The 22,252-nt window shown below is 38.0% G+C and overlaps 1 protein-coding gene across 1 annotated transcript in view; it reads left to right on the top strand.

Moving 5' to 3' along the window:
• DCC (DCC netrin 1 receptor) overlaps positions 1 to 22,252 on the top strand; it is a 1,166,576-nt gene that overhangs the window by 687,585 nt on the left and 456,739 nt on the right. The window contains 2 exon segments of the mRNA XM_029216808.1: positions 3,229 to 3,383; positions 5,929 to 6,049. Of these exon segments, the coding sequence (XP_029072641.1) occupies positions 3,229 to 3,383; positions 5,929 to 6,049 (276 nt within the window).

The following is a 22,252-nucleotide window of genomic DNA, read 5'->3' as shown; positions in this document are numbered from 1 at the left end:
AAAATCAATATCTTGCCTGAAATTGCTGTAGCATCATACGTGTATGTTAAGCAGTTCTCTGAAACGGACTAAAACTGTGTGAATGGAACGATTTGATAAGCTTGAAAATTCATGGCACTTCATTTTTATTAGTCATTAAGAAATTGTTGCCCCCCCAAATAGTTTAAAGTAGTGAATTATTCCTTCCATGAGAGTGGAAAGGAAGGAGAGCTATGTTAATATTCAAAGGGAATTAAAAGAAAAAGCATATGCTTCAGGCCCCATTTTTATAGTCTGGTTAGTAAATAATGATGTAGGTGAAAAATATCTAACAGTAATAAGTGGTATAAAAATTGAGCACAGAGAGAGAGCGCTGCAAGAAGCAGGAAAACCCATCATTGGCTTCATGAAAGACAACATTTCATGGAAGAAGGAGTGTGTGAGTTCCCTCTTCATGATCAGAAAAATGCTAAAGAAACATGTCCACAACCATTGATAAGTCATGTTCACTCATTAGTCCCAGTTTATATTTGTGTTGAGAATCTAGTACCCCAGAGCAGTGAAAGGTATACCTAGGTCCTAAATTCTAGGAAGCAATCCTAAAATAGGATGAATAAATCCTAGTCTGCTCATCACAAGAAAAGAGAAGGAGAGAGGAGTAGCATAGGAATAGGAAGGATTAAGAGTATAGAAGAGGAAAGCAGGAAGAGAAGAGAATACTAAATCTCCTTCTCTCTATATAAATATATACACACATATGTATATGTTTATGTATGATATATGTTTATGTATATTTATATTACTTATATGCATATATATTTAAAGTTTAGTCTCAACCCCATAAATTAATTTCAAGATCCACTTATGGAAGTCATCTGAATTTTGAAAACTCTGATGTGGGCACAAATGATTCCAGGAAATCTGATGAACATGAACACCAGGGCTTAGCAGACTCAGACAGTTCTCATGGCACCAGAAAAGAAGGACTTAAAGGGAGAGGCAGAATAGACAACGTGATGTTATTTTTTTTAACAGCTCTAATTGCTTAATTTCTATTATCACTGAGGCTTTGGGAATATTTTTGAGTTATCCTTCCATCAGAATTTTTCGGTGGCAAAATAATTTTCCATCGGAATTTTCCAGAGGTAGAACTATTACAAAATAGTTCAGAATGTAGGCAGTGGAGTCAGCCTGTCTATGTGGTTTGGAGAAGCTGCTTACACACCACAGTCTCTTCATTTCTAGAATGGGGGTAAAAGAGCCTGCTTCAAAGAGTTGTGGTGCGAATAATAAAGTGCTTAGGCTAATAAATGGTACAGTCAGCTCTCAATAAATACTGGCTATTGGCTGGTAAATAAATACTTGATCAAAATCTGTGATAAAATTGACAACAGAATCCAAAAGAGACAATAAATGTATCTGCTCAGAGGCACTCAAGAAATATTTCTGATGTTGGTTCATTCTCAGTGAATTTGGCGAAAGAATAAATAAAGTCTAATATTACTATAAATTGTAAATAATTAATCTTAGCCCTATATACAGTGGTGACACATTCTCTGTAGGAAAGCTCTCAGACACATTTTTTCCATATCTTTAATCTGTGAATATTAATGAATCCCAGCCAAGTCATCTAAACCAAGTTGCCCCTGTGAAAGATTCAAGAATTTAAAAGTTGTTTGGTACTAGAGGCCCAAATATTTAGTTAAAAATAGGAAGATAAGACAGGGAAGGGGAGAGAGGGAGGGACAGAGAGAGAGAGAGAGAAAGAGGAGAGGAGAGGAGAGGGGAGGGGAGAGATCTGACTTCCAAGATCATTCAGTAGAAGAACTAGGACTTGAATCCTGGGTGCCTTCCACTGGCTCTTCGATTTTTCTAGAAGGCAATGACCATCAAAGATTACAAGTTCACTTTGACTTCAAGGGAAAGTTTTGCTGATGGTGGTTGGAAAGAGCAAAGTATGGTGGTTACTCAAAGAAGCAAAAATTAGCACACCTTACCCACTGAGCATAACAACAGCAAAGACAAAAATTATAATCTGTCCTTAAAAATGTCTATGAAAAATACATATTTATTTCCAAGGTGAAAAGGGGATCAAGGCTGCTACTTCCCTGTGAATTTAACCTGGATTTCAGACAATATAAATACTCAAGTTTCACATCATTTTAAGGTTCCCAGTGGAAGAAAATGACAATCACTTAAAAACATTTTTTTTTCTTTATTGTAGTATAGTTGATTTACAATGTTGTGTTAGTTTCTACTGTACAGCAAAGTGAGTCAGTTTTACATACACATATATCCACTCTTTTTTAGATTCCCATATAGGTCATTACAGAGTATTGAATAGAGTTCCCTGTGCAATACAGTAGGTTCTTATTAGTTATCTATTTTATATATAGTAGTGTGTGTATGTCAGTCCCAATCTCCCAATTTATCCCTTCCAACATCACTTTTTAAAATGTTCCTTTCCTACACAGTGCTTTGAGGCACCAAGTCTGAGAGATTCACTGGCGAAGGTGTGTTATATTTGTAATTTCCTTTCAATTGCAAATTTCCATCATAGAGTAATGAGTATTATGGTCATTAAGACATTAAATTAGTGTATCATGTACCCTGCTGAGAAAATAGTAATATAGTATAGCAGTGCACTAGAGTAGATAATTGCTAGGACAATAGGCATGTGTCCACAGTAAAGATGATGGTCATTTTTAGTGCCCTATCACCACAGCCAGTTTCAATAGGAACGAGTCCGTCACATTAACTAAATCCTAATGAAACTCTAGAATTCCAGAGACACTAAGCGTTCATGTCTTATACACTGGGTTGTGTCAGTCATATCAGCTCCCCTTTATTTGCTTTATCAGCATAGTTTCCATAGCTTTATGGACTTTCCAGTGTCCTTTATGTAGGTCAATTGGATACAAACACTTATTCAGAATGTTTATTATATGCATTTTTTTAAATTTTATTTTTATTTATTTATTTTTGTTTATTATATGCAAAGGTTGTTGTTGTTTTTTACATTCTTTGTGGCAAGACACCATTAACACAACAACACGCTGTTTAACTGCATTGGGGGGGGTGGGGGGGGAGTTTATCATGTCCTACAGTAGTTCCTATAAAGTAAACTAAGGGCTTAGGGGAATTATTTGAATTACAAACATTTTCAATATTTGTTTCGAAATCAGGGAAGATGTTAGCATGCAAGTTCACATCCCCACCCACTCACTTTTTATTTTTCTGTCTTTACAGTTCCACCATGGTTTTTAAATCACCCTTCCAACCTCTATGCCTATGAAAGCATGGATATTGAGTTTGAATGTGCAGTCTCTGGGAAGCCTGTGCCCACTGTGAATTGGATGAAGAATGGAGATGTGGTCATTCCTAGTGATTATTTTCAGATAGTGGTAACTATCTTTTTTCATATTCACTTTACAATCCCATTCATTGTCTACTCTGTTTTCAGTTGCTTTTCTTTCTTGGGAACAACATTCCCGTTGGGAATGTTTATGATGTATGAAGAAAATTGTTCCAATAAAGCAAATCATTTTTTAGACTTGGAATTTTTGAGCTAAAAAAGAGTCATTAAACAGTCCAGCCCCCTTGTTTTACAGACACGGTTTTAAACAAACGAAGAAAAAATGGGGGGCCTAAGACCAGTGCTTTCTAAATATTCTCATTGGTGGTTCTTGGAAAAACAGAGTTTAGAATCTAGTTCTAGACTGTATGAATCCAAGAATCTCTTACTTCTTTAAATTTGGCCCATTGTAATAAAGTTTCAAGTAAGATGCGCTACTTATGAATATGGTAGTCTTACTTTGGTAATTAGGATGGTCACTCTTTGCTCCTTTGCTGCTCTTCCAGATAGGCCAGCTGATCCTCCATGAGCAGTAGAAAAGGGCAGTGATGATGGTGATAGTGACAATGGTGGTGGCACTGGTGGAGAGGATTTGAAGACCCAGAGTTCACATCCTCTGCAGTTCTAAACTTTGGAAAGAATTGAAGCCAAGAACAGTGGTTCTTACAGTTCCTATAAGGCTTAGTGTACCTCTCTGTCCCTGCCCTGGAGAGAGATAATAGGGATAATGGTGGTATATTCACTGAGTTGTTGTCCTGGTACATAGTGAGTGATCCATACCTATCATTATTATTATTGTTTTTGCTGCTACCAGCAGAATGCTTTGCTCATTTAAAAATGCTCTGTGAAAACTCTCCTTTTGGTGTAGATCAGCATCAGAGGTTCTGAATTCAAATGAATATCTGAGAAATATGAAAAGCACTTTTTAAATATCAAAGAACTTTGCAGCTAAAGGAGGCTTTCAATCCATTTCTCTTATGTTTGAGATGCAGACATGACCCTGTCAAAGAAAAGTGGTCCTCCAAGCCAGGTCTCCCAGGAGATGGCAATTATAGTGTAAGTGCCCTATAGAATTCAGGCACAAGCTCTCTCCATGGCTTTACAGTGCCTCTTGCTGGTGGTCCCTCTTGCATGATCAGTCGGCTTTCAGAAACTTTCATCACCTCTTGATTCATGCATTTTGTCACACTGTAAGGGCTCTTAAGGAATACATCCGTAAAGAATATCTTTATTATGTTTATCACCACTTACCATTTTTCATTTTTAGTTGCATTTAATTGGTTGGGAATAGAGTAAGAAAGGAAAAAAATTTAACTTTTGAATGCCACATCAATCCATTAGTTCCTTTACATGCAATGCTGTTTCCCCTATCACTGAATTAAAAATGATCTGCCATGGGGCAACTTGAAATGTGCTGTATATGCCTAAAATATATGCTACTTGCATATAGAGGAAATTGTTGAGTGCCCTTAAGGACACAGGATAAAATGAAGCATTTCATTTTTTTCTACAGTTTGAATAATCTTTCCCCCAGCATGACTTATTATAGCCAACCTACTTAAAATGTTCCTTTTCTTAAGGTAAAAAAAAAAAAAAAAGTATGGTATGAGCCCTTTTCACATTAAATTGTGCTTAAAAATATTTCCCCAATAGCTCCAGATCTGTCACACATGTAACATTTAGCACAAATAGTAACTTATATGAGAATTGTTAATTGTAAGTTAGTCAACTTTATCTTAAGAATTTTATATCAGCTGAGAATTGGCTACAAGACACTAAAAACAATTAAGTATTCCCCATGAGGTAATATTTATCTCTTAATGACTTCAGGGCAAGTGATTTAACTCGTCTCACTTACTGAACTAATTCTTACACTATCGAAGATAAACTGAGTTACTGTAATTAAATGCTATTTCAGATCATTTTATCATCCATCCTTGAAAACTATGGTGGCCCAATTTACATAAAACAGGAGTTAACATTGGTGTGTTTTAATTTATGGATACTGAAGGTGAAACATTTCGGCCATATAACAAGAATGACATGGGTATAAAAGATCTACCATACCCTCCTCCAAATCCCCGAAAGGGCACACAATTTTAAAAGGATTTTCAGATATTTTTTTCTTGGCAAATGTCCAGAAAATATCCAACCTAGATTTCTTGTCCTTTAGAAGCTGCAAAGATAAGTAATTTTTGTTTCCTTTTGCTTTTTCTTCCCCCTCCAGCACCCACTGAAACTATTTCCTTCAGTACAAGGAAAAGAATGAGATTTCTTTTGATACTAACCTCTCTTTCGTCCATACCTAATAAAAGAGTTTTCTGTTTACTGCTCACTTATGGAGGATGTGCATTCTTGGGAGTATACTTTTCATGGCAGAACTAGGTTAAATTGCGGCACGTGGATTCAGCAGAATCTTGGGAATCTGTGACATTTCCCAGATGACACAGGACATATCTGTAAGGCTGAGGACCCTCTTGGCCTCCCTTCTGGTTTCTTTTGGGAAGTTTGATTAAAATTTGTTTTGTGATCATTTGGTCACTTGGAGTTTTTTTGCTTTTTCAAATGCTTTACCTGCTTTTTCTTCTCCCTAGGGAGGAAGCAACCTACGAATCCTTGGGGTAGTGAAGTCGGATGAAGGCTTTTATCAGTGTGTGGGTGAAAATGAGGCTGGAAACGCCCAGACCAGTGCACAGCTCATTGTTCCTAAGCCTGGTAAGATAAAGTGAACCTTGCTCTGGTTCCTGTAGTTGCAGTTCTGCATGGTTCATCTGTGAAATCTGTACTGTTTTCCCTATTCTCAAAGTCAATTTGAAATTATTGAGTTATTTAGTTAATCAGGTACGCATGTGTGTATTGATGGTATATTTGTGCTAGCAAAATTATATCTATGACTATCGATATATATCTCCATCCAGTGAGATACAGTCAAGATGACGACCACTAAATTACTACCGTCTCCCCTCTTTTGTGGCCTACCTTTCTTCTTGGTGTTTCATATAAATATAAACTCTATATATGGAACATACATATATATGTAATATATATAAAATAGATAAGCATATACATGTATACATACACGCTTATTTATAGTCTTAAGTCAATGGAAGTTGGTAGAAAAATAGCAGGAGTAATCACTTGAAAGTAAAAACATTCTTCTCTTTTTTTAGAACAGATTTTGATAAGTTGTCCTTTTTTCTATCATTTATTAAGTTTTTTATTTTGTTCTATAACCTTTTAGAGGTTTAATATGGTGGTGTATTCAAAACTAGCATAAATCTATAATAGACATGTCATGTAATATCCCCGTAACAATATGATTTCCAGAAAGCAAGCAAACAGACAAAAACAAACACACAAAAAAACCAGCTGGTCAGCTACTCTGAAATGTGGTTACACTAAAGAAGGTCAAAAACATCCCTTCTCTCTTTTTATTCTTTTTTTTTTTTAAAGCAGGGACTGAACAATTGTTTCTATAGATCAAAATACCTTAAAATATTAATACCTCCTCATGAAAAGTTTTCATACCACCTATTGATTATGTTAATTTCAACTTTTTTAGGCCAGTTTCCTTCCTCTTGACTCAACCTTGTCTTAATCTTGCCCTGCTTTAATTTTAATTTTAATAGAAAACAAATTTTCTGTTTAGAAACAGTAATTTTAATAGAAAACAGAAATTTCTATATAGCTACTGAAATATATGAGACATAGTCTTTCTTTGGCTTCTGTCATTTACAGTGTGCCTATTGAGGCCTTATATTTTGTGCATCTCTAGCCAATTATCTGAAGATGCTCAGACTCTCATAATAATGCTCACAGCGATGACTTTCTCTGCTTTTCTTGATTAAAACAAAAAAGCAACCATAGAACCGCAGTCCCAGATGAGTAAAGGAATGAAAGGAACTATTTAGGAATTTGAAGGTACCATTAACTCTTGTTCAAGATCACCAGCTTCTCTGATGGACTGTTTGTTTTCTCTCCATTTAATGTGCCTTACATGTGAATGTGACCTCATTTGTGTGACTAAATACATTCTCTTCCGCCGCCGAAACAGTAATGGATAAGGAGGGGAAAAGGAACCTCTAAAACCAAGGTCTCTAATGTGAGCCATGGTTTAAAAACTCTGTGCTGTCTCATTAGCAACGACAATATGGCAACATTTACACTAATACTGACTGCTACACAAGTCACAGAATAAGAGAATTCTAGTTAACATTGATTACCATGTAAGGCCATAAAGCTGAGGAAAATGCAAGATAAGTAGTCCCGTATTTCTAAAGAGAAGTATGAGGTACATTCTCCTATCATTCCCTTTAACTGCCATTAGGGATGGAGGATTCTTTGAAGTGTTGAAATTCATAGGATTAGACAGGCATCATCATGGTGTTTTCTTTCCCCCACAAGTCAAGTTGTGGAGATACCAAGAAAACCCCTTGAACAGAATGTGTGTGTGTGTGTGTGTGTGTGTGTGTGTGTGTGTATGTGTTTTACTGTCTTGCAAAAATGGAAAATGGGCAACTTACCCTGACTAAAAGCTGTCTGGAGCTGCCCACAACTGCAGGAGGAGAAAGGGGAAGGCAACAGTGGGGAGAAGCTTGATTTCCACCTTTGGGAAGAATGAGGGTGTGAGTTGCACTTGAAGAAAGCAGGGCAGAAGACATCTTGAAAGGCCTTGCCCACAAGGTCCTGGCTGCTAAGGCTACAGCCACCAAAAGACGCTAGAGGGACACTGGCTGGGACGGAGCTGAGCTGGGAGCTGGTGCAGAAGACTAGCCAGATCCTGCCGTGCCTGCTGCAGGAAGGGGTCCAGGGAGGGGATTCCTAGGTTGGAGGGGCCTCTGAAGAACACAGAGCTGCTCCCCAAAAGAGGCAAGTGGATGCCTTCCATGACTGGACTCTCAAGAGCACAGGCTAAGAAAAACAGCCTTTGTCTCTTTACTGCAAATCCATCCTCTCTTTCTACCCTGGAGAAACCCTAAGCAGAGGGGGAAAGAATAGACCCAAGAGGATAAAAAAAAATGGTGACAGACAGTCCCATTGCCTCTTCCCCATTTTTGGTCTCAGGCCTACTCTGGGAGGAGGGGAGAAACTTTAAATTGAACATTAAGTTAATGTCTTGATTTAGATCTCACTGGTGTGTGTGTGTGTGTGTGTGTGTGTGTGTGTGTGTGTGTGTGTGTTTGCTGTTGTTGTTGTCATTATTGTTTTTAATATCTGCAAATAAGGCTTTTAAAATATTTTAAGGTGCCCTTAGGACCTGAGGGTTGACCCAACTTGTTATCGGGGTAGGAAATATATCCGATAGAGTGTGTTTGAAAGTGGATGACAGGAGAGAATAAAACTGTTTCCCCTTGATATTCCAATAGTTCAGCTCGTTCAATAAACCAATTATAGGCATTCAACTTCATTTACACTAGGCAGCTCTGAATTCAACAGGTAGCTCTTTATTAACAGTATCTTGCCTTCCACTCAGGCCCTGATTCATTTGGGTCTCTGTGACCAGAAAAGAGAAAGCGCCCCTCGGCATAAATGTCAGTTACCTTCTGGCTAGGGCAAACCTTGGAGAATCTTGATAATTCATTCTTCTCCCATCTAGATGGTAAAATGTTGTCAGTGGATTCTACATTCTTGGTCGGTGTTTATTGTATCTGGCATTGGATTAGAATGAAGACCAAACTCTGAAAGCGTGACAGAACACCACTGTGACTGTCTTACGTCCCCTCCTTGTAAATGATGGATTGCTTTTTCCTGGCCATTTAATCAGGTCTTAAAATAATGCCTCTCCACCTCCGCAGAGGTGCAGTGTAGGCCATGTGCACAGATGGTGGAGAGACCAGCTATAAATATAAACTCAGCAATGAGGCTGACCTTGGTGGGAAGAACAGAGCCCTCTCTGTTTAAGTTCCAACAATAAACGGTCACCATATATTTTGAGGCACATCGTGAGTCTGCACTGACCAGCTGTTCAGCTTTGGTCTGTCCACATGCTTGCGGCTAAGAGTTTCTCTTGACAACCATAACAATTTGCTTCTAACTGAAGTGCACACAATGGCCTGTTAGAGCCAGTGCTCATTGTTGGTGGATATTTACATAAGCCTAATGAAGTTTCAACCTAGTCTTTTCTATATAGTTAGTTATTCCCTCTTTAGCAATTAGTGACTTAGGAAAGAAACATCATCTACTAAATTAAATTGAGTTAATGACTTGTTTTTCTTTGCAGAAGATAAATTTTGGGAAAATACTGAAATGTGTGCACTGCAACATGTGAAATATATACATGATTTCCTCTAGATGAAGATCAATGGCACTTAAAAAAATCATTATACTAGAGGAGGTGCTATCAGTAATGGTTCCTATCTGATACTCTAACACCACACACACAGTTCCAGACTGCTGACCATCTCTCTGTATACCTAACACAAACATGAATGCACACACACACTCGTGCACCCACAGACAATGGTCTGCACACTTAAGAAGACTTTGCATATGCATCAAAAATACTTTAGCCGTATTATGTAAGTGGTGGTGAGTGCGAGTTAAGATACTTTATCTGATATATATCACTTGTATTGCCTGTTCGTCTCTTCTAAGAGCTAAGGAAATGTTTTCTTGTTATTTGTTTTAGTTTTATTTATTATTTGGCGAGGGACATTGGTTAAGAAGTCCTCTTTCCAAAAGAAGATTGACTGTAGCCCTCCGACTCTACTGTTCAGTGAACAGCCCAGACAAAATGTGCCAAGAATCAATGTGTTAGGCATCGTAAGAATAAGATGTTTCAGTAGCCAGATTTGCAAACAGGTGACCAGTACCTTAGGATCTGGTTGACACAGCAGATGCTGATGAGTTAGTTACCCTTGAGTCTCATCCAGTGAACTGGAGTGTGGGTAAGTAGTAATTAAATTAAGACTCTAGGGCAGCTAGAAGGAAAAGTGAGCATACTTTCCGGTGCTGGTGGGGCAGCGTGGGAGCACAGAGAGCAAGGCAGGAACAAAGATAAGATAGATGGAAGATCTGAGTTATCTCTGCGTTAGTGATTCTGGTTCTAGTTGCTAGGTAGTGTTATGTTTCCAGGCCATGGCCTTCAGTGCAGGTAATTGGAAATATCTAACTGCTGGGCAGAGAAGAAGAGAGGGCCAGGGAACTGGGAATGCAGCTGTAATCAGGGCATATGTAGTCTGGAATATTTTAAATTTAATGGCAGAAATGGGTGAAGATAGAATAAAGTCGCCATGGGAAGAAATAATGTATTCTTCATATTCTATGCACAAAAAAGGTTATGTGTTCACAAATGAATAAATGCTATTCTAAATATTTCCTAAATGTAGATCTGCTTGGGCAAGGTACCAAATCATGCCTTCCATTGAAGAAATATGTATGGGATATGTGTCTCATGTTAACAGTGAATATTTTTTTAATGCTGGTTTTGTGTTTTTCCTCCAGTATTGATGGCAAAATAGAGTTTCCCACTGTAGGAGGGGAATATATTGGTTATGCATTTAGTAAAATAGTGAGCTACTATCAATTCCTTGTTCTCCCCTGGGAAAGGTTACTGATTACAAATGCTGTAGAATTTTAAACATTGTATTAAGGCAGTATATTATATATTAGCAGAAGTATTAGGTCCAATCATAAACATCAAGGCATAACATCAAAAGTCCTTTTGATGCCAAAAACTTGGCCTCTGTGTCCCGGTGCTGAATCAAATCTCAGAGACAGAGTTTTGGGTGAAATAGGAAAGAACAGCTTTATTGTTTTGCCAGGCAAAGGGGGCCACAGCAGGCTCCTGCCCTCGAAAACTTTGTGTCCCCACCCGGGAGGATTTGGTGAGTTGCTGGTAAGATTAGGATGTGTGCAGGGCCTGCACTCCTTTATTCTGGTGTCAGGTAATCTTTTGATGAGCTTCTCTGGTTCCTTTAATCTGGCCTCCTCGGGTGGTCTTCTCTCATATGGAGAATGCTGACATCTTCCATTTGTTGGGTCTTAGTTCTATAAAGGGCTTAAAGGCAGTGTTATGTGTATCCCTTGAGGCAGCACCAGGACCCTGCCCCAAGGCTGCACTATTGTCTCTTGACTGTTCCTCCCTTGTCTCTGCATCCCCTCCCTTCCCTGATTAGCAACTGTTCGAATCTGCCCTTTGGAACTCAGGGAAGGTCATGGAGGCTGGAGTCTGTTCCTTACAAGAAATGGGGGACATGAAAAGGCTTCCGTGCCCAGGAGCCCCACAGGGTCCTGCTAGGTTTCACTTTGGATCTGTTTTTGTGACTTGTTCCGTATCAATACGAGAGGAATACCTTGAAATCCAAATGGGCAAGAGGAATATGTGGGTGCGTACTCATACGGTGTATATTACCTGCAGCTAGTTAAAAGTGTGTCTTACTAAATGTGGACTCGTATATAGTAACTTCAGTGAGATTGTGTGAAACAATGAAAATTGTACAATTAGTTGTAACACTTCAAGATCTGTTAGAATTTAATTTGTCAGTGTAATAGCACTGTGTAAGAGAGATTGTTACTAACTCTCAAGTGGTGTACTTTTAAATCTGATATTAGTCACTGGAGGTCAATTAAGTTGAATTTTTGTCTCTTATTATGAGAAGAGTTACTATGATTTAAGTGCTCAGTATTATTTTGTGTGGGATCAAATTATTCCTGGAGTTCTGTAAATAATTTAGAAGAGCCAGTTCCATGTATTGGACTAATATATTGGTGGACCCAAACTAGAAAATGAGTCATTAGACAGTTTCCCTCACACAAACTGAGATGCTCATTAAAACTACAAACATTCTCTTTAGAGTTCCATCATTGAGTTTACGTGAATGAAAGTGCAACTTAATATTTTTGAAACTTGTTTCCAGTGATGATTATAGTGATTATAGCTCATAAGCTTTCCACAAACATTTTCCCTTATAAGCCTTAGTAATTAACTGTAGCTATACAGAACCGATTTTTTTCAAGGAAGTTATTAATGTCCGTATATGTATGTGGCTGCGAATTTGTTCAGTGTACTGAAAAATTATTTCGCTAGCTAAGGTAAAGATAAAAATAAGAGGAAGGTAATGTCTGCTCTTTTATTTTCTACCTCGAAGTCTCCTTTCCGTTAGAGAAATGTTGACGCTCAAACTAGCACTTTCCCTGAGGGGTTCGACGATAGCCGAAGTTTCACATTTGATTTTTTACCATGTGATATTCACGTAGTCTATGAGATGTGGACACATTTCATGTCCACATCCTTCTCTAGTTTATCTATAGAGATTTAAACTATATTGGAATATAGAATATAATGAACAGAATCTTAGACAAATATGGCCTAACCTTTCCAGGTCTCCATTTCCTCAGCTTTAAAATACAACAGATAATTGTCTCAAAGATTTAGTGCAATAAATGTATGTCAGAGGGGTTTGTAGGCTGTAAATTGCTACACAAATGTTAGCTATTATAAAGTCTTCCACTGGTTTATTTAGTCTCAAGAAAAACAGGAGGCGTTTCTTGGGATGGATACAATGATAGCTATCTTCTAGCATATTTTTCCATCCTCCAAGAAAAGAATTAATAAACAAATATTTCAGGGACAGTGGCAATTCGAAGTTTAGGTTTTTAGCCCAGTGGACAAGGTGAAGGGAAAAGGTTTATTTCAGAATGCCTGCAGTGGAGAGGTTTGTAGTAGGGTTTACAGTATCCCTTTAATGACTTGCTCATTCCAGTTTTATGTTGGCAGAGGTTTCTCAGCAAATAAAAACTTGTCACTCACCTTGTCCTTCATTCAGCATGTGCTTCAAGTAGGAAGCTAGCTCAGTGCTAATCAAGAGGATATGGCAGACTTTGAAATTAGAGATGAATTCTACAGTAATATGAAGTATCCTGAGACCAGTGATAACTATAAATCCATACAATATGAAAGACTTGATAGATTCATAAATACTGATCACATCAGACTTTGGTGGTAAACACACCAAAGATTGTTATTCCATAGCTTTTTAAAATCCCCATTGTGGGGAAGTAGAAAAGAAGAATCCTGATTTTTACACTGAACCCAAAGGATCTTGTTCTTGTATTTCTGCCTTTTATTTATAAATCATCGTTTGATAATAGATGTGCCTGGACACACACACTACACACACATACAGATATTCCTTCTGATATATTAGTATAAGAGAATTTTAAAATATCAAGGTAGTCATTAGTAGGAGGTATATATAATTTAATAGCTAAAATTATATAGATGTAATTTTAACTGATTATCAAAGTGATAATAATCAACATTGATAGGACTACAATGAAATAGTACTCATATACACAGTTTGAAGGAATGAATTACAATGTAGTCAACAACATAGACCTCAGATGATTCCATAGGAAGCTTTGAAGCTGGGTTAGCTACTCAGGGTACTCTACCCCCAGAGATGGGTATGACCTTGAGTGAGGTGGTTCTCTTTAGCTGAAGGCAGTTACTGGAGATGGATTCTGTAGGGAGCCATCAGCCACCATCATTGTCTCCAGCTGGAGGAGTAAGTGCCACAGTCCATGAAAGGGAGATCCAGACGGTACACCACCCTATTCACTACAGTCTCCCGCTGTGCCACTCAAACCTATTTGCTTCATGTAACAAATTCTAGAAATAACTATTCCAGGATACAGGTTGGTCTTATTCCCTGGGGGAAAAGGAAGGTTAATGGGATGAACTACAACCCTCACCAGTACAACTACAGCTGGTCTCAGGGCTGCAATTCGTGCTCATCACTTTCTTCCTCTCACCCTCACCCAACATCTCTGCTCATCTGTATGGCTTAGCGGATGGAATGACCCAAACTCCTATTCCTTCGCAAGTCATAGAACTTGTAGTAGTCTATTTACCATCAAAATTGGGGAAGAGAGTACCAAGAGACACTCCAGTAGATCACCTGGGTGCTAACCACAGTCATCCCTGTTTCCTGCTTCCCCCTGATGATCTGGATAATTATTCTCTCCTTGCCTGCTGGTATTTTGGCACAAGAAGCCTGAAATGACCAGGAAGCAGTGATAGCTCAAAGGTTAATGATTAAAGTATTCCTCCTCTGGGAACTAGGACTTCTAAGTCCCAGAGTTTCAGGGATGAGAAACACAGATTCCCAAATGGGTCACTGGGAGTGATGGTACGCAGGGTCGCACCTACTTCAAACTCTTTTATCCATTTACTCTACCTTTGGGGACATGGCACCATATACTGATCATTCATTTTGTGTATGTACCTTACTCTAGAGGAAGGCTCTTCATTTTTTTAGGATATCGTCTTCAGTCTTAACCCATTGCTCCTTCAAAAGACTGTACTTAGGCTGTATCACGTTAGCGGCTTCTCAGAGGTTGGTATGTGATAGGATGAGGGGATCCCATGGTCGTGTATTCATGCCCACACCCCTTTTGCTGTTAAGTGTGTTATTTGATCTTCTGTAATATTATGCATGATCCCATGTCTGTGGCTCAGAAACTTTGGGAGCTCTCAGTACTGCAGGCTGAAGCCTTGAGAATAAGAAAGGTGGAATATGTGTATAGTCCAATCAAGATGAATTTCTTTGCAGAGTAGAAGGAGTTCAGTATAAACAACTTGCTACCAAAAAGTTAGTCGGTCTCCTCAAGGAACATTGTTTTATTGGGTGCTCTGCATCGGTCTCTTTACTGGTAGATTGAATGTATGGCAGCTCCAGTAGCTGCTGGTGAGGAGCGGCAGCTTTGTCGGGTTTGAGCCCGTGTTGTTGGGCAATGCACAGGTCCAATCCCTGCCGCAATAGCCTCTAAATTTATGCACCTTTGATGTCACCACTGGAGCCTGGCTGATATCACCTGGCCAGATTGTTCCATCTAATTGATTGTGCCTCTTTCATGGAGGATACAACCTGGTGTTTAGATGTTTTCAATGAGCAATAATCATGCCTGGGATAAACTTCATTGACTACAATACTTCATTGACCACATTGCACAGAGCTTGAGGTTTAGATGTGATTCAGAGATCTTTATAATACTTGATATTCACTCCCAGAGGCCCATCCAAATCTTTTCCAAATCTCCATGTCCCTGATCTTTCAATCACTCTCCCTCCAGACCCCTGGTCAATCAGCCAAGCCATTTGACTTTGCTCATAATCTATATATATATTCTTACTCTGGGCCATTTCTCTCTTCATGTAAGGTAGATGACCTGGTATACCAAACATTCTGCCTATTGAGAAAAGCTCTCGGACTGCTCTCTTTCAGGGCTTTCCCTAAGAGGGGCAGCCATCTATTCTGAGTGCAACCACATACCCACATACCAAGCTGACAAAGCTTGGCCTTTTTCCTCCTCAGTCACTTGGTCATAAGTGTGAGTCAAGGGGGAAGTTCCTTGGACAGCAGTGATTGAAAATATGGTGGTCAGGGACACCTGCCATTATGCCCTCTGGTCATGCTTGAGCCTGATACCAAATATAACACTTTCATCTGATGATGGTGCTGCATGAACCTTTGACTCAATGCATCTCAGGGAACTCAGCTCAAGATGAACAATTCTCGCCAGTTGATTATCCAATAGTTGGCCATTCTTACTCCAATAGGGTCCAATATTTTGTCAGAATCCATTATATAAATGGTGTGTAATTCTCTACTGTAGGCGGCCTGATTTTACAACAGAACCCTAAGGGTTTATGTTGTGATTCCTCTATCAGGGTCTGCTGTCTTCTCTCCATAGAACATTTTTTCTACCACCAATGCCTCTAATACTACGGCGTCTACTAGGCTGTGTAGCCTAAGTGGCAGAGCCACTTGCATCATGGCCTGGACCTGCTATAATGTCGGTTTTTACTCTGGAAACCCTACTCAAAGACAACACCCTTTCACATTACTGAGTAAATAGGTCAGAACAGAATGTGCTGCCTGCACAACCCAAATGCTTAAGAGGCATTGTGATTCCTTCTTAGCGTTTGGAGGTATCAGATATAATGATGTGTCCTTACCTATAGGACATGTCTTGCCATGCCGCAAATCACAGTGCCTCTAAAATCTTTACTGACGTTATAGGCCACTTTATCTCCATAGGGTTTGTCTCTCACTACTGGAATGTATATTTTTTTACCAAAGCCTTCCATGTATCTGCCATTTCTTGCTCAACTTGTCCGGTGAACACGCTGTCATTAAGATAATGGACAAGCGGATTACGCTGCAAAGTATCTGGATGGTCCAGGTCCCTCTGGACTATATTAAGACAGACATGGGAGAGTTAGCGTAGCTCTGGGACTGAAGTGAATGATGATTTTTCCTTCCTAGTGAATGAGGAAATGTTTTGGTTATCCTTTCTTACAGGGATAGAGAAGAACACGTCACTATGGCTAACTGTGACTGGTGGTCATTTGCATTTCACGCAAAGATATAGCATCTGGTATAGCAGATGCGATGGGAAGCACCACTTAGTTAAGTTTGTGGTTGTCCCCTGTCATCTTCTAGGTGTGATCTGATTTTTGTAAGGGACCAGGTAGGGGAATTAACTTAGAATGTGATAGGAATTACCATTCTTTAGGACTTTAAGAGTGGCAGTCATCTCCGCCCTTCCCCCCAAGATGTGATATGATGCAGTGATAAATGGAATATAAATAGTGAAATATAAATATATAGTGGAATAAATATAATATGTATATAAATAGTGGAAACAAATATAAGAAGTAGAATATAATTTTTGCACGCAATATGGGTCCCAACTTTTAAAACAAACAAATCTAAATCTATTTCTATATTTGTAATAAAACTATTATTTTTATTTTAGAAATCAAAATACATGGATGCAAACAGTATCAAACAGCAAGCAATATACACTAAAGCATTGCAAGCGTTTTAGAAATGTGAGTGTGATTTTGCCTTTAACTTCAGGCCCCAGAGAAGCTACTGGGAGTATTCTCTACCCCTTGGGACACTTAGGAGGCCTTAGGAATAAGACTTTTGTATTTTAGTATTTTCAATCTCGTAAGAAACTTAGAAACATAAGAAAATAAACACTATTTTAACTTACGGAAAATAACGTGCCAACAGAGCTATCATCAGTCCTATTTAGAGTAAGATTTATATAAATACAGACCCAAAGGAAAACACAGAGAGAATAACATATTCTAGAACATTCTTGTGTTGGGTACTGTGTGCTAAGCATTTTATATGCATCATTCCTTTCACTTCTACAATAATCCAGTCTAGAATATATTGCTATTCTCATTTCGAATGTTAGAAGGTTGTGCCCCAAAGAGGACCATGCAATATAAAATAGCTACAAAGTGGTAGAGCTGGATTTGAAAACACTGTTGAATCTGTGTTAGTGGGTAGTAGCACGCTGAGTTTGGGCTTTACAATCACATATTAATTGATTCCTCTCAAGAGTCCTATGGAGGAGATAGAATTGTTTTCCCCTTACTTTGTGGGTGAGGAAACTGTGGCTCAGGGAAGGTAATTAACTTACCAAGGCCACACAGCCAGTCAGCCCTCTGACTTTTGCACTTAACTTTCTCATCCACTCTGCCATGATGTGACTGACCACCCATATTCTGTCCACCACATGGAGCTTTGTCAGGTGAATGGGTGATATTTAAGATTTATTTGAATCTAGTCAGACTGGTTTGGGAATTATTGACAGAGGAGAAAAGCTTGGAATTAATTAAAATTTCTAACATTGTGCCACTCAAATGATCTCTGTCCAGATTCCCACTGTGCTAGAGGTCATTACTAAGTGTGGGTCAGTTATAATATTGTCTTAAGAGTCTTAAAGGTAAGCATCACATAATCTTTGCTATTCAGGAATCCATACTTTAACCAAAAATACACTTGATGCAACTAATCTTACTTATCAAATACAGTTAAGACAGAGTGACTTGTAGGAGTGGGGGAACAGTGCATGGAGAAAGAATCCATAAGGATCAACAATCCCATTAAATGTAAATAGTCTAAACACTCTAGTTAAAAGATAGAGATTGTCTGGTTGGATAGAAAGACCCAACTATATGCTGCCTACAAGAAGTCCATTTCACATATGAAAACACAAATATGTTAGAAATAAAAAGATGAAACAAGATGTATCATGGTAACACTACAAATAAATAGATAAGAAAAATATTTAACCTGGAGTTTCTATACTAATGTCAGGCAAAATAGATTTCATGGCAAGGAATATTATCAGAGATAAAAGGTTTATTTCATAATGATAAAGGTTCATTAATCAAGAAAACATAATCCTCAATGTGAATGCAACTAATAATAGATCTTCAAAATACATGGAACAAAACTGACAGAACTGCAAGAAGAAATAATCTACAATTATAATTGGAGAGTTCAGCACTCCTTTGTCAATAACTAATCAAACAAGTTGACATAAAATCAGTAAGGATATAGAAAATTTAAACAACTCTATCAACCAGATTGACCTAATTGACATTTCTAGAACACTCCACTGAACAAGAGCAGAATGAATACTCATTCTTCTCAAGTGCACACAACATTTTCCCAGTTAGAGCATATCCTGGATGTACAAAAGAAGTCTCAGATGGACCTGGAGGGTATTATCCTTAGTGAAGTAAATCAGACAGAGGAAGACAAAAAAAAAAAAAAAAAAAAAACAGAGTGACTTGTCATGGTGTTTTAATTGTTCAACATTTATTAAGCACGCTGAAAATGTATGAAGACTCACATAACAAATACAAATTAGAGATAGTAGATGCCATTCAAAGAAAGTTCAATTCTTTATATTTATACTCCTTAAATTCTAATACAGCTAGTGCTTGGTGTATTTTTGTTTGTTGTTGTTCTAACCCTATTTTTAGTACCCCTTGTCACACAGAATGACAAGGCTTCTATTGTTTTGAAAAGTTCTTTCACTTATTGTTTTATTTTGTTCCCAGCTTTAGGTGAGAAGCTCCAGGCTAAAAAATAGGCTTAAAATATTTTTTTTCAGATTGTCTACTCATGGGTCTTTAACCTATAGTGTCGTTCCATCAAAAAAACAATAGTTAATAAGCCTAAATGACTAGTGCATGCTGTGCACAGCTGTCTTTGTTATTTTGTGTTGACAGATATCCACCAAGGATCTATAGATGACCTTAACTTTCTCTGACAATATTGACAAAATATATATACCTATTTAGTTGATACCTGAGTTTGAATATTGTGGAACATAAGAAAATTCAGTTGAAATGAAAAATAACCCGTCCTCAAAATAAAACATGCATCATTATAAAGCAAGAAAAATCAAATAGAGAAGTGAGTTTTCCGTATTTTCTGTTATTTTTCAGTGCCAGTTCTTATTTAAATAAAGATCTCCCTGATAACCAGACAAAATATTCTTTAGTTCTGAAAGATGTGGACTGAGTGTATGTATATAAAAACGTACAAAAGCAGAATAGACTATCTTGAATAGAGAAGAATGATTCTTTCTCTAAATGATTTTCTCCTAATAATATGGCACTTATTTGGGAGAAGAAAGAAATAAAAATACTATGTAGCATATTTTATATCCTTCTCTTGCCTTGTCTTCTTGATCTCCTAAATAGAAAGAGACATGAGATAACAAAATTGGTGGCCCAGACATAAGTCTTTGGATCTCATGAATTTCATATCCAATTTCTGGCATACAGACTACCTGCTTTCTTTTCATATGTCTGCCTTACTTCTCATTATTTAATATGAGCCTTTGAGCCCAATTCTGATCAGATATTTTAGGTCTTTAACACGCTTTGCCTAGAAAGGATATTGTGACCCTTGGGGAAATTCAACTGAATGAAGTGGTAAATGCCTTTTGCTTTTTCTATCAGGAACAATAACAACAATGATAAAACCTCATACCAAGTAGATAGTTTCTTGCATATAAAACGTTATCCTAGAATAAGTTATTCCTATTTTCTGAATGCAGGTGCTAAGTGGTTGCTCAAGCTTCTAGTCTAATAGGGAACTTTGAAGTAGAACAAATCATTACCATGAGTTCCAGGAGTATATTCATACAAGAGGTAGGGCTAGCACAATGAAGAGCTTAAGCAACTCTTCTGTGGAGCAGAGGAACTCATCTCTGAGGATGTGACAGCTAAGCTAAGATGGACGTTGAAGAAGGAATATGATTTTTGCCAACCTGTCCAGAAGGGCAGAGAAATGGCTGGTAGAAGACATGTTACACCCAAAGCCTAGAGAAATAACACAGAAGCAGAAGTATATATTCAGAGAAGTATGTGTGGTTCAGTAAGATGGGAGAGATATGCAGGGGCTGAATCACAGTCTGTCTTTCAGAATAGGGCAAAGAAAATTGGACTTTTTGTCTAGGCTATATGTGGGATGTTGGGGGCTAGGATGTAAAAGATAGGCATGCTCCTACTGGTGTTTTTAAAAGATAACTCTGGAAGCAGTGTGGATGACAGCTGGGTTAACAGTGGCAGGAGGCAACACTAGAAATAGAAAAACTAATCGGGAAGGTATATCGTCCATTGGTTAGGCAAGAGAGAATAAGGCCATCTAAAACAACAGTACAAAAAGCGTGAAGGTCTTCAAAATGTGGAGATTACTATGAGTATGTATGGATGCATTAGGGATCTGGGATGATTCCTAGATTCTTGATTTAACTGTATAGATGGTAAAACCATTACTTACAAAGGGCAGAAGACTAAGAAGAGTGATTTAGTGCCTTTAGACAGAAAGAACCTGGCTAGTGAGTTCCTTGAGGGTGCCTGTCTTTGCATTTCAAGCACCTGGTAAAAGACCTAACAAGGGCAGGCTCTCAATTACTCACTAGAAGGCCTGAAAGCAAATTCTGTTTTCCTGCTTAAGCGACAATACCAGTGATTTAGTAAAAGATGAAGCAAAGGAGGTAAATGTTTAAAAAGGTCTCAAAGCATATAATTGAAAAATTTATAATCAAAATAGGCAAAATTAATAGTCTGACTGAAAAGGAATGTTCTGCTGTGTGTATTTGAGAGATTGGAGCAGAAGGAAAGATGAATGCAAAATGTTTTGTAGTATCCCCAGAGGGAAATAATTATGGTCTGAACTGAGTAGCAACTCCGTTCATGGAGAGAAAGATAAATCCAGAGAATACTATGGAAGAGGAAATGCTTAGCAGTTTGCATTTGAACTGAAAAAGAGATTTCACTGCTGACTGGGAATCCTGTAAGTTATTGGCATTGCTGCTGGTGACGAAAAGCTCAAGGGAGAGTATGACGGAGCCTTATCATGCACCCTTAAGTTCCTTGATAGGCTATAAGTGAGTCATTCTCCTACTGATGAGAGGATTCCTCCTTGCTGGACATTTTTTTTTTACCCAGCTCTGAGGAAGGGACTCATTGTACTGCCATCTTGGAAGGAATTAAAGGGCTATGCATTAACATAAGATAACCATTGAGAACATACTGTCACCACCAGGACCAGAATATATTGATTTGATTATCCCTTAACTATCAGAAGGATATAAATGATCACTTCTTTTTCTTCTCTCTCCTCTTTGTCTCTCCTTTCTGTGGCAGACACAGATTAGAACTGAGAAATAGATTAGAAGTGGAAGGACTAAGTTTGGTTCTTCGCCACCTGAAAATATTGCGTGTAATTTACCCTGACTCTCCTTGTTAGAGTGTTAAATATCGACTGAACAGTTTAATATGGATTTATGTAATGAGTTCACAAACTGATTTTGCAGGGTACGCTTGCTTTAGGAAATAAGCATCTATTCACGTGGCTTGGATGCCATACCTGTATGTTTTGAAATGATGAATGGATTTTTTTTAAATGATAAGGATTCTAATTTATGATCATTTTATCATCCCAATATTTAAAAAGCTCAGAGTCCAAAACAAAAAAAAAAAACAATGATTTGGAAGCCCCAGCTATCTCCTAGGGAAAGTAGTCTCTATAGGGTAGCAGTGCTAATATCTGAGTAACAGTATTAAACAAAAAAGACTTTCACCCT

This window comes from Monodon monoceros, unplaced genomic scaffold (genome assembly GCF_005190385.1).
Source record: "Monodon monoceros isolate NGI ecotype Baffin Bay Population unplaced genomic scaffold, NGI_Narwhal_1 Super_Scaffold_1, whole genome shotgun sequence".
Lineage (NCBI taxonomy): Eukaryota > Metazoa > Chordata > Mammalia > Artiodactyla > Monodontidae > Monodon > Monodon monoceros.
This window is presented reverse-complemented; position numbering and strand designations above follow the sequence as displayed.